Genomic DNA, 14,281 nt, shown 5'->3' with positions numbered 1-14,281 from the left:
TAATACATGCATTGAGTTATACTAGTTTATTAAAAAAATAATGATCTTTAAATAATCGTTCTTAATTATATGACCACAACTGTATATTACACAAAAAACATTTTAAAACCCACTAAATGTGGCGGCGCCCTTACAACAGACAACAAAAGTGTAACATTCAGTGTGAAGAAACCCGTTTAATTTGGTGCGCGAACAATTTAATATATTGTCTTGGGATTTAACGCGTTTAATATGCGATTTCAACGGCAATTTCACTTTTTATGTAATTTTGTAACACCAGTATCTTTCAGTAATTTATTAACTCAATGTAGGTACCTAGGCCTTATAATATTTAAATCTTTTAAACCGTGATAGCCTAGTGGTTAAGGTCCATCTTCTAACCGGGAGGTCGGGGGTTCGATCCCGGGCACGCACATCAAATTTTTCAGAGTTATGTGCGTTTTGATCAATTAGTTTCGGATTTTTTCCTTTACTTATGCTAAAAGATCTACCCCTACCTGCCAATTCTAGGTCAACGGGAAGGGAAGTATCCTATAGGTTTTCTTGATAGAAACGACAGACGGACAAACAGACAGACCACAAAGTGATCCTATAAGGGTTCTATTTTTCCGAGGTACGGAACTCTAAAAACCCATAGACGTTTGGGGCACTATTATAACTACTATGAAATCAAATTACAAAACTATTAATTGCACTCGATACAATAATATTATTATCAGAATACGTGCCTTATCTGTGTGCCCTTTGGATTGAATTGCAGCACAAAATATCACCTATATAACGTTACACACGTTTTTGTACATGGTAAGTAGGTATTTATGATAATTTTCCTCCTGACCGAATTTCAACTCAACCGAGATTAGCCGCAGGAGATGTTATATTGCACAAGAATGTGCGTAAGCACAGGTGCACTCTCTATTCCCTCACTCTAGTCTATGGGATAACACATGACGAATGCTTGGGATAAAAAATGAAAAATACTAAAATAAACATTTTTTTTACCCCCGACCCAAAAAGAGGGGTGTTATAAGTTTGACGTGTGTATCCGTGTATCTGTGTATCTGTCTGTGGCATCGTAGCTCCTAAACTAATAACCCAATTTTAATTTAGTTTTTTTATTGTTTGAAAGGTGGCTTGATCGAGTGTCCTTTAGCTATAACCCAAGAAAATCGGTTCAGCCGTTTGAAAGTTATCAGCTCTTTTCTAGTTTTCTTATAGAGGTTTTTGTGTCGGGTGTTTTTTGAGACAAGAGCACTCTCGATCAAGTCACCTTTCAAACAAAAAAAAAACTAAATTAAAATCGGTCCATTCGTTTAGGAGCTACCATGCCACAGACAGATACACAGATACACACGTCAAACTTATAACACCCCTCTTTTTGGGTCGGGTGTTAAAAAGACAGCATAAGACAACACAAAAACACAACTCTACGTAAAGTTTCTATCTACAGTGAGATTACACACATAAAAGACAACAAACAGTAAAAGCTAGACGACATTAGTTATAAAAAAGACATCACAAAACTACACAAAAACACTTGTTGTTTTTGTGTCGTTTTGTGATGTCTTTTTTGAGTTTAAGTTTCTAGCTACAATTTTGAGTTTAAGTTCTAGCTACAAAATAAAGATTAAAACTAGACGTGTGACATGTAGCACAAAAAACACAAATACAACACTAGGTGAATATTCTATCTACACTCGACAGTGAAACACACTAAACACAACATAATATATTAAAAACGAGATGATATTGGTTATAAAAAGACAACACAGAAACAACGAAAATGCAGCACTAGGTGATTAAGTTTTAAACTACAATGATATAACACACACAAAAGACACAAAGATGAAAACTAGACGACATTAGCTATACAAAAAACACAAATAAAACAATAGGTGAATATTCTAGCTACAATGACACTAAACACAACACATATTAAAAAAAAAACTAAATTAAAATCGGTTCATTCGTTTAGGCGCTACGATGCCACAGACAGATACACAGATACACACGTCAAACTTATAACACCCCTCTTTTTGGGTCGGGGGTTAAAAACTAGAAACATTAGTTACTCAAAAGACATCACAAAACAAAAATACAGCACTAAAAACGCAAACACATGAAATAAACACAACACATACAAAGTTTGACCAGAACTCTAGCAAAATCTTAGCGTTATTAATATACTACCTAAACACATTCCAATGCCAATAACCTTATTAAATAAATTGTCCTATTTCGCAGTTTTAGTGATTTAGTATTTTTCAAACCCGCGATGTATAGCGTGCAAAATTCAAGTCAATGCCCCACCTACGACGCGGCATTGCCTCCGAGTGGCCTACTTAGCAATTTTCGTTGACGTCTAGCGTCAGTCAGATGTTTTATTTGCAATATATTATGAACTTTTACAAATACCGGATTTTGTATTTTTTCCGCGTTTTTTTTTCTTGTGGTATCTTCTTTTAAAAAATACCGGATTTTGTATTTTTTTTTTGCGTTTTTATTATTTGGTATTCATATCATCAGTACTATCACCTGTCTTCGTTTTTGCTAGCGTTCTGGTTACACCCTGTATTAAAAATTAGACAATTAGTTACTCAAAAGACAACACAAAACAAAAATGCAGCACTAAAAACACTAACACATAAGTGACACAGATACTAAACAAAACAACACTAACTGCCACTACAACAGTGTCTCACCCATTGCGGTGGTACGTCCGCGTGCTGGTGGTGCTGGTGGTGACTGTGTCGCCTGTCTGGTTGCTGGTGGCCATTGGCGGCCGCACACGACGTCGCCGCGACGCCGTACTGACGCCAAACGTGAACAGTGAGTGTGTGGCACATATACTACGTTACAGTGATAAGTGAATAAGGAATACACAAAAAAGTACGGTAAAGTGACTAAAAAAGTCGTTGATCGGTATAGATTACAGAGTAAGTTAGAAATAGAGGACCATTATCGCAGTTAATTGCGTGGGGTAAACCACAATGTTTTCATTTTTTTTTTTTAACGAGTGTATGATAATACGCGGAACAGAAATACGCAAAAATTAAGAAATAATTAAAAAGTGATTACAGAATACACAAAGTATCACTATTAAGTGAAAAAATCGTTGGTCATAATCGGTTACACACCTATCTAGTCACACTAATATTATAAAGGCGAAAGTTTGTATGTGTGTGTGTGTGTGTGTGTGTGTGTGTGTGTGTGTGTGAGTGTGTGTGTGTGTGTGTGTGTGTTACTCCTTCGAGCAAAAACTACTGGACGGATTTGGCTGAAATTCGGAATGGAGATAGATAATATCCTGGATTAGCACATAGGCTACTTTTTATCCCGGAAAACCAAAGAGCTCCCACGGGATTTCGAAAAACCTAAATCCACGCGGACGAAGTCGCGGGCGTCAGCTAGTATCCTATAAAACACTGGCAAGCCAGCGGCGTTTCGGCGGTGATCGAGACTTTGAAGTTTTGCCAGTAAAGGAGAATAAGGTTCAGGCTGGATTCAATTAAGGTAAAGTCCACACGCAATGATATTATTTTCGTTTAGTGTCAAAGTGTTTGGAGTTTCGCGGAGGGAACAGTTAATGTGCCAGGTCAACTGTCCCCTTGTCTCGAGCGCACTTACGCGTCCCAAGGGACACTTTGTATCTTTTCGAGGACTGTTCACGAATTTGTACAGCTTTCGACAATATCGTAGGCAATAAAATGGCCATCCAAAGTTTTATTGTGTAACTTACTGGATATTTTGATAAGAGGAAGGCTGAAATAGCGAAGAATATAATCACCATTAGATAGGTAGATCACCATTATCATCATGATCAACCCATCGCCGGCAAACTACTGAGAACGCGTCTCCTCTCCGAATGAAAAGAGTTTAGGCTTTAGTCCGTCACGCTGGCGTAATAGGTACCGATTGGGAGAGAACACACTTTTTTGTTTTCAACAAAAAAAAGATTGGTTTTTTCGTGTTCGTAAGCACTTAGAGAACATTATGATCACACCCTACCGGCAAAGGCTGCGCCGCCAAGCAAATTGGCGTACCAGTACGATGGCGTGTAGAAACCAAAGGAGTGTGAGATTAATAAAACTGCCATAATACGCGTTCCAAGTTAGCCCGCTTCCATCTTAGACTGCATCATCACTTACCACCAGATGAGATTGCATTCAAGGGCTAACTAATTGTAGTAGAAAAAAATCACTCCCCGAAGTCCTCCCCCACCAGTGGTCTGCTAGGATTTTGGAGTGACTGTGAACAGTTTTGCATTTTCACTCTTCAGCAGAGTTGGCTAAATATGAATAGTACAGGTCGAGATGGCAATCGGGGTATGAGGCGGGGGGACGCCCCGCACACCCGCAAGTCACCCGCGCTATCCCGGACCGGGTTAGCGCGGGTGCGGGGCATCCCCACTCCGATTGCCATCTTAACCTGTCGCGTACTATAAGCACTAAGTAGTTTCATGCATTGAGACATATTTACGGGTATATGCAATGTGTACATACAGTACACGTATTAGCCAGTCGGCTGAGCGCGGCTTCAGTTTTATAGACGCTGTTATGTCTTTGTACATTCTGTGGCAAAAGTGATACAAAAACAGTTAAACTAAAACCAGACTACTACCCGAGAACTGCCGATAGATAGCGCTAGTTGTATATAAATAAATAAATAAAATAAATAAATAAATATACTTTTACTCGGGACTATAAAGTTAGGCGCAAACACAGTACATAGAATGAAAACAGATAAAACATAAAAACTAATAAATTAAACTTAAAAACCTAAATATTTATCTAAAACATAACTTACTGAGCTATATAGTAATTTTTTTTTCTGTCGCTTGGTGTATAATATTAATTATGAACTCAGAATTTTTCCTCTTTTTTTTAACATCCCACTCGATACAATAGCAAAAAATTTTTTTGAAGAGCTTCATTTTTTGAAAGTACGATCAGTTCGATTTTTTTCGTATAAAATGTAGCCTATATCACCCGGACCATAATAACGAATCGATTAATACCTCAATCATCAAAATCGGCTCAGTAATTTAGGCGCTACGGAGGAACACACATAAATACTGCTAAAGTCATAACCCTTCCTTTTGATTTAGCCGTAGTCGAGTAAAAAAATGTTTTACTGGTTTTCATTTCAAACAAATATTTGAAAGTCTACTAAAAAGTGAAATACAAAAAATACTGTTTGTTGTTAGTTTCTTTCAACTGTAAACCGTTGGACCCTTTTAATCAACTAAACTAACCATTCAATAATAACTACATCCGTCAACACAACTTCATAGTTCACCAATTAAATCAATACAGGGACACACAACTCTTTACCCAAAATACCAAATAGCAAATAAAATTACCCCAAACCCCGCAATTACGAGCCCAAACTGAACTGCCACGTAATTACAAGTGTAATTTACCTATCGATATAATGAATGGCGATTAAAAACCACTTTTAAGGGGTGTATTGCTAGTTGATAATTTATTAATACTAGATAGATATTATTTTTAACCCCCGACCCAAAAAGAGGGGTGTTATAAGTTTGACGTGTGTATCTGTGTATCTGTCTGTGGCATCGTAGCGCCTAAACGAATGAACCGATTTTAATTTACATTTTATTGTTTGAAAGGTGGCTTGATCGAGAGTGTTCTTAGCTATAATCCAAAAAAATTGGTTTAGCCGTTTAAAAGTTATCAGCTCTTTTCTAGTTTTCTTGTAGAAACGAAGGTTAGATAACCCTTAGGTTCATAATACTCAAGTGTCAATTGACAAATGTCAAGCTGTCAAGATGGACGTTGCCTCGATATACATAATTATTTATTTGAAAATGATATTTTGGAAAACTCAGATACTTTGGATCGTAGGCGCGGAATAGTCCAAGAAAATCGGTTCAGCCGTTTGAAAGTTATCAGCTCTTTTCTAGTTACTGTAACCTTCACTTGTCGGGGGTGTTGAAAATTTTTAATTTACACGTGTAATTAAAACCATCAGTAGCTTTTTCATCAGTTATCTAACCTTCGTTTCTACAAGAAAACTAGAAAAGAGCTGATAACTTTTAAACGGCTAAACCATTTTTTTTGGATTATAGCTAAGAACACTCTCGATCAAGCCACCTTTCAAACAAAAAAAAACTTAATTAAAATCGGTTCATTCGTTTAGGCGCTACGATGCCACAGACAGATACACAGATACACACGTCAAACTTATAACACCCCTCTTTTTGGGTCGGGGGTTTAAAACTGAACTTAAACGATGAAAATGAGGTACATTAATAAATTAAACTGGAGAAAATTTCTTTTAATTTATGTATGTAATCTGCTTTCCGAACAGTGTGGTAGAGTATTGACATAATCCATACTAATAATATAAATGCGAAAGTGTATCTGTCTGTCTGCTACCTTTTCATGGCCCAACAGTTTAACCAATTCTGACGTTTGGTATAGAGTTAGCTTATATCCCGGGAGAGACAATTTCCAAGGGATTCCTAAAGACCCATCCGCTTAACCGATTTGTATGAAAGGTACCGAGGTAGCTTGCATCCCGGAAATTGACATAGGCAACTTATCCCGGAAAATCAATCAGTTCCCACGGGATTTTTGAAAATCTATATCCACGGGAACTAAGTCGCGGGTTTCAGCTAGTTATTGATTGATACAGGTAAGCTTCTTAATAACACGATTGCGTAGAAGACTGATAAAATTTTGGTAAAACTTTTGTCCTCGCTAGTACCCGGGATACAGTGAGGTCGTGAATTAAAGACAAGACGACCCTCTCCGTTTTAGGGATGGGAGGGAGAGGGGAGAGGTTGTCTCGTAAATACGACTATTCGGCACAGTTTCCTACCTGCTTTGTGTATTGTTATTTTTGTCTATCTGTTTGAGAGATAAAAAAGCTACTGATGGTTCTAATTACAAGTGTAAATTAAAAATTTATAACACCCCCTACTAGTCCTCCCGAGGGCTAGGGTTTCTGTTCCTCCGCCTGCGATTCCGGTTCCGACATACCAAATTAAAAACTCCGGTTCCAAATTCGGTTCCGTATAACCACTTCCGTAAAATATCTGATCCTTAGCCGTTGTCATAGCCTACATTTGACACTTGCCAGTGTAGGTGAACCAAGGTCACAGACCCAAACTATTAGCAAGTTGAAGTGGTAGTAGACAGACCATGCCTGTCATAGAGGAGATGGCCATTGGAGCCGGAAAGTCCTTGAGTGGAGACCGCGTATAAGCAAGCGTAGTGTGTACGCCCTCCAGCACGATGGACTTGATGATATAAAGCGGCTGACGGGAAGTGGCTGGATGATGAAGGCTGAGGACCGGGTGTGGTGGCGTTCTTTAGGGAACGCCTATGTCCAACAGTGGACGTCCACAGGCTGATGATGATGGTGAGCGTAGGTGAAGCGGCTAGGTTTTGTTACAAGTTCACAACTGTCGTGAACTGTGATGATGGCTCTAATGACAAGTGTAAATTAAAAAATTTCAACACCCCCGACAAATCATTTTCAAATAAATAATTATGTATATCTAGGCAACGTCCATCTTGACAGCTTGATATTTGTCAATTGACACTTGAATATTATGAACCTAAGGGTTATCTAACCTTCTTTTCTACAAGAAAACTAGAAAATAGCTGATAACTTTTAAACGGCTGAACCAATTTTTTTGGATTATAGCTAAGAACACTCTCGATCAAGCCACCTTTCAAACAAAAAAAAGTAAATTAAAATCGGTTCATTCGTTTAGGCGCTACGATGCCACAGACAGATACACAGATACACAGATACACACGTCAAACTTATAACACCCCTCTTTTTGGGTCGGGGGTTAAAAAGGGAATTGTACCTTTCCACCTTGTCGCGTGCTTTGCCCGAGATACTGATAATATTATGATAATACGCACAAGTCCGTCCGTCCGTGGAATGCGACCGGATCGACAGATGTTTTTACACATCATCGAATCGTATTATAGACTCGCGCTTATTATAAACTAGAAACTCGCTATGTCACCCATGGGTCTTTTGGATTTATAGGGTTCCGTACCCGAAGAGTGCCGATGACCCTATTACTAAACCTACCGTCCGTCCCTCCGTCTGTCTGTCACCGTCATCATCTTCTCTATTCTAAAAGCTTCTCTATTTAAAGCCTCCTCTTTTAACTTCGGGTAACTACCCACTATCAGTTGCTTTTATACATAATATTGTATATCAAATCTATGAAAAGAGCAACCGCCGAGTTTATTGCTGGTTCTTCTCGGTAGGAAAGGCCTACCGAACCAGTGGTAGATGCTTTTGACGATTCAAAAGAACTTGTTAAAGTCTAATTGAAGAAAATATTTCGAATTTTGAAAAATTTTACCCCTTATATTATCGTCCAACCATTTGCGTCTTTGATGGCCTTGAGCTCTTTTGCCTGCAATTTTCTACCTTCCAACTCTACCTTGGCAATGAGAATTTTCCTCCTCTTGTAAATGTCCAAAGAAAGCGAGCTTCCTTCGCATGATGGAGGACATGAGTTGTCTGTCTGTCAGCGGGCTGTATCTCGTGAACGGTGATAGGTAGAGAGTTGAAATTTTCACAGAATGTGTGTTTCTATTGCCGCTATGACAATTAACAACAAATAATAAACATTTCAAAATGATCGCCAATCGCGATCAAATGTGTGTCGCACTCGCACACGAAGTGATCCGTACCATCATACAGATTTGACTAATCTATACTAATAAATAAAATTGGAGTGTCTGTCTGTAATATCGAAATAACTACCGCATATTAAGGTCATATGGTTATTTGAACGATACTATAACTGAATCACACGTTTTTAAAATTTTTGTCTGTCTGTCTGTCTGTCTGTTTGAAAAGGCTAATCTTGGGAACGGCTGAACCGATTTTGACGGGATTTTCACAGACAAGTAGAGAATTGACCAGGGAGTAACATAAGCTACTTTTTTAACCGACTTTCAAAAAGGGAGTTGTGTTTTTCTACCTATGTACACCGAAATCTCCGAGATTTCTGAACTGATTTGCGTCATTTCTTTTTTAATCGATAGAGGAACTTTGCGATATTGTTTCATAAAAAATTTGGAGTCCAACTCCTCAATCCTGATGCTGCAGGGGATCTGACCAATCCACGCGGGCGAAGCTGCGGGCATCAGCTAGTTCTTTTATGTAGAAGACTACAAGTTAATAATGAACTGCGCCATCCATATGTGATTTAGTAAATTAATTTTTTCGTGAACACATAATTTTTTTTTGTGATATAACCACAAATTCACGGTTTTCAGATTTTTTCTTTACTTGTGCTACAATATAAGTCCTACCGACCTGCCAAATTTCATGATTCTAGGTCAACGGGAAGCACCCATAGGTTTTCTTGACAGACGAACAGAAAGATAGACAGACAGACCGACAACAAAGTCATAAGGGTTCCGTTTTTCCTTTTGAGGTAAGGAACCCTAAAAATTGGCAGAAGCCGGAGGGTCATTCCTTCGCCTTTGGCCAAAACTTCAGCCCATTTTGGCCAAAGCCGTTTTGTCTTGCTCACTGTGTGTACGGGCCCTTAGGTCCGGATGTAACAATTAAGTCCGGCACACACAACACGAGTTATACACCTGTCGCGATCGGGTTTTGTTGTGACGAGTTAATACGTGTAGAACGATTCATAAATAACTATCGGTTTATTTATATAACAAGACAAGATGAAGTTAAACAGCACTCAAACCCGACTACTACCCGCGAACTTCCGATAGATTCCGATAGATATAGTAAAATTGTTTTTCTGTCGTTCGGTGTATTTTAACAATGTACTTTATTTATATTTATGAACTCAGAATTTTTCCTCTTTCATTTGATATCTCACTCGATACAATAGTAAAAAAAATTGGAGACCCCGCCCCCCCATTTTTTAATGTAACATCCGTTAGGTCTATTATTTCGTTTAAAAATATAGCCTACGTCACCCGGACCTTTACAACGAATCAATTGACACCTTATTCATCAAAATCGGCACAGGCGCTACGGTGGAACGCTACGTGATATTACAATGTCACTTTACATAACAAGTGTAAATTAAAAATTTATAACACCCCCGACAAGTGAAGGTTACAGTAACTAGAAAAGAGCTGATAACTTTCAATGGCTGAACTGATTTTCTTGGATTATAGCTAAGAACACTATCGATCAAACCACCTTTCAAACAAAAAACTAAATAAAAATCGGTTCATTAGTTAAGGAGCTACGATGCCACAGACAGATACACACGTCAAACTTCTAACATCCCTCTTTGGGTCGGAGGTTAAAAACCAGGCCGATAAATTGAAAGATATGAAGTCAATTGACAGTCTACCGTTTAATTATGATAACACTAGTAAGATTGTAATATCACGGCTTTGACAATATACCTGCGACATATAACATTGTTTTGTTTATCGATGTACGATTTGATAAGCTAAAACGTTATGTATAATGTGGTGACCTATTTCGCGTTTCCACACACCAGCCTCGGTGGCGCAGTAGGCAGCGCGTAAGTCTCATAATCTTAAGGTCGTGAGTTCGATCCTCACCCGGGGCATATCTTTTTTCCTTTTTTTTCTACCTAAATAAAATTATAGCATATTTTAATACTAGAAAAAATGCTATGCAAAAATGATAAGTCCAAAATCAAAAAATATTTTTTGAACTTTTTTTTTTATGACCTTTTATACTGAAAGAAATCCCGTGCTCAGCCATACTAATATTATAATGCGAAAGTGTCTGTTTGTGTCTGTCTGCTAGCTTTTCACGGTCCAACGGTTTGACCGATTTTGATGAAATTTGGTACAGCGTTAGCTTACATCCCGGGGACGGACATAGTCTACTTTTTATCGCGGAAAATCAAAGAGTTCCTTCAAGGCTCATCCGTAAACAGATTTATACAGAGGCAGCTTGCATCCCGGAAATTGACATCTAGGCAACCTTTTTATCCCGGAAAATCAAAAGGCTCCCACGGAATAGTAAAAAACTAAATCCACGCGAAGGAGACCTAAAGAAAAGGTTTAGGTATGTACATTTGGAGATTTTTCGCATGCAAGCAAAAAGAATCCCATACATAAATCACGGATGGGTAAAAAAGTTGATGTTTGTATCAAAAAGGTCGAATAATTTATATGAGAAAATATGTATAAGGACATGATACAAATTCATACCCGCGACTTTGTCTGCATAGTTTAGTTAAATTTTTCCGAAACTAGATTTTTAAATAGGTCGACTAGCTGGGTCTGCCTGAGGTAACTAGACCGCACGGTGGAATTTTCAGCAATCAATTGAAGGAATTGTGGACTGTGGTCTACGTGTCACTGTCCACACACTTTTTTTTTTCATTCTTAAAATTCCACCGTAAGGAAAATACTATTCAAAATACCGGCCAAGTGCGAGTCAGACTCGCGTACCGAGGGTTCCGTACTCGGGTATTTTGTCCGACATTTTGCACGATATATCGACAAACACGACGGACCGACGGACGGACCGACGGACGGACGGACGGACAGACAGACAGACAGACAACAAAGTGATCCTATAAAGGTTCCGTTTTTCCTTTTGAGCTACAGAACCCTAAAAAGCCCACATTTCCATGATGACCCGGTTTTGACCAAATCACTCGGCTTTGGTCGAGACCGGGTACCGACCGGCAGGGGAGATGTAATTTTTTACGTCCGTAATATCTCTCCGCTCCGCTTATGTGGAAACCGGGCCTTACTATGAGTCGAACCGGAGTAGGCGTCCAGTCTGTGCAATGTGCTAAGACCTTTAGAACAGAGTCCGACATGAAATAAAAGATTTCGATTTAAAAAAAAGTTAAAAAAATGAAACTCACCATTCCATTGTCCATCCCTCCATATGGCGACTGGTAACCCGCTTTTTCTGTGACTGCAAGAACATAATCAAAATGAGTACACCCATTTTATCTCACACTTCCTAAGCCAATCCGCGTTTCCTCAAACAATTTTCACTGTGATTTTCGAAAAAATGTTGAGTGTTATGCCATTTCTCCTAGTAACGGAGTAAAAGTTTGCGTGTTATGCCATTTTTCCTAGAAACGTACCTAGATATGTATGTAGATTGTAGGTATATACTTTATTGAAACACAAAACACAAAGGACAGGTTACAAACAAATAAATTATTAATGCCAATTAAATTAATACCAATTTCAGCATAATAAGTAGTTACCACACCTATTATTATGAATCCCAATTAAATAATAATAAATTTTTGTAAAAAAAATATAAGTCAAAAATTTAAAATTCAGTTTTGTGTCGACACCATTGGAAAACGCACAAAGCAGGGCGCCCGTGCACCGTATAATTAGATTAGCCATAGAATACAAGCGGAGCGGAGCTTTGATATATCATGCAGCTTCGTACTCGTTTTTACTACAAAAACTACTTTTTGCGGTTCCTTGGTAAACAAGGAACTATAGTTGCGTGTCGTCAATCGACACCATTGGAAAACGCACGAAGCGAAGCACCGTATAATTAGACTAGCCATAGAACACAAGCGGAGCAGAGCTTTGATATCATGTAACTTCGTACTCGTGTTATTACTATACCAACTAAGTCAAAGTCAAAGTCATAGTCATTTATTCAAATTGGGTACTATTATACACTTTCAGATTGTCAAACAATGATGTACTGGTGATATTTAATTACGTTAACTTAATTTTCTGTGCTTTCTTGGTAAAATAAGGAACTATAGTTACGTGTCGTCAGTCGATACCATTGGAAAACGCACAAAGCAGGGGACCGTATAATTAGATTAGCCATACAATACAAGCGGAGCGGAGCTTTGATATCATGTAACTTCGTCCTCGTATTTACTATACCGACTACTTTTTGGCGATCCTTGGTAAAACAAGGAACTATTGTTACGTTTCGACAGTCGACAATATTTGATAACGAAAAAAGCAGGGCAACGTGTAATTAGATTAGAATACAAGCGGAGTGAGGCTTTGATATCATCTAACTTCGTACTTCTTTTTACTATAATATCGACTATTTTTTAGGGATCTCTAAACAAGGAAACCTTATAGTTTCGTCCAGCCCGTCTTAAAAGAATCCCTACAAAAAGTACGTAAAAATTAGTAACAAAGAAATCTGATAAATTATAATTTTGAAATTCATGTATGCAGAATGCAAGATAATCTCTTTAACAAGTACATTTGAAACAGATCGGTATCTAATTAGTAGGTTTTAGTTACGAGAATTTTTTAAATTAAGCATTTAAGTACCTAATAGCGAGCTCCTGCACACATAAGAGTATTTAGCTAGTTTGTTACATAATATAAGAAAATCAATTTTTATGTCGACATCAGTGGACAACACTCAAAGCGCAGTACCGTATAATTTAGATTACTTATATTACGATACGACACGAGGGGGATCCGAGCTTAATGTACTATAGTAAGGGCTCGTCCACACTCCACACTCATCACAGTTATCAAGAACAAAGGTTTGAAATAAAATTGCTATAATATTGCTTATTTTAGCTTCTTTTTTAGGGTCCCGTACCTGAAAGGTAACAACGGGACTACTAGTCTATTACTAAGTCTTTGCTGTTCATGCGTCCGTCTGTCTGTCTGTCAGCGGGCCGTATTTCATCAACTGTTATAGGTATAGTTGACATTTTCACATAGGTAGTGAGTATTTCTATTGTCAATCTGGAGGTGTATTGCCGTAGTGATTTTCAAAGCTACAGCATAATAACTGCAATTTATATTGACTTTTGATTGTAGCTTTAGTTTTAAGTTTACGTGTAATCAATTATCACCATTAACGTCTTACAAATTCAACAACTGACCATCAAATAGTGTACAGTGGTACCCAATTTGAATATAATGATTTGACTTTGACTTTGACTGCCTGATGCTTGTTCACTACTGGCTAAAATGCACTGATGCCGCAAAACATACCGTAAATTCAACCAACAACTGAGATCGTAGCAATTCATAATTGATATCCACAACCTTCGCAATAAAATTGTTCTGCTGATTATCATGAGGATATTTTACAGAATGTCAAAGGACTCGTTATTATAAGTTGAACCAAGTTACCATTATCAAACGAATTCAATTATTTTTATACATGGCATAATATTATATATCAAAAGAGTAACCGCCGAGTTTATTGCTGGTTCTTCTTGGTAGGAAAGGCGTTTCAAAGGCTCTTGACGATTCAAAAGTAATTGTAAAAGTCTAATTGAATAAAAATATTTTGAATTTTGACACAAAATAATGGTTGCTATGTTCTT

General features: G+C 37.9%; 1 protein-coding gene and 1 non-coding gene across 2 annotated transcripts in view; one reads left to right on the top strand and one right to left on the bottom strand.

The window, feature by feature from the left end:
- LOC123879009 (protein daughterless) overlaps nucleotides 1-14,281 on the bottom strand; it is a 131,245-nt gene that overhangs the window by 94,991 nt on the left and 21,973 nt on the right. The window contains exons 2-3 of the mRNA XM_045926471.1: nucleotides 11,852-11,904; nucleotides 2,703-2,810 (exon numbers count right to left, since the gene is read on the bottom strand). Of these exons, the coding sequence (XP_045782427.1) occupies nucleotides 2,703-2,810; nucleotides 11,852-11,904 (161 nt within the window). The remainder of the gene's footprint in view (nucleotides 1-2,702; nucleotides 2,811-11,851; nucleotides 11,905-14,281) is intronic.
- Nucleotides 10,498-10,570, top strand: Trnam-cau. Its single transcript has one exon. It is a non-coding gene; the product is annotated as a tRNA-Met (tRNA).

Source organism: Maniola jurtina, chromosome 27 (assembly GCF_905333055.1).
Source record: "Maniola jurtina chromosome 27, ilManJurt1.1, whole genome shotgun sequence".
In the NCBI taxonomy this organism is placed as follows: Eukaryota; Metazoa; Arthropoda; class Insecta; order Lepidoptera; family Nymphalidae; genus Maniola; species Maniola jurtina.
Note: the sequence above shows the minus strand (reverse complement) of the source record. Positions and strands in the feature narration are given on the sequence as shown.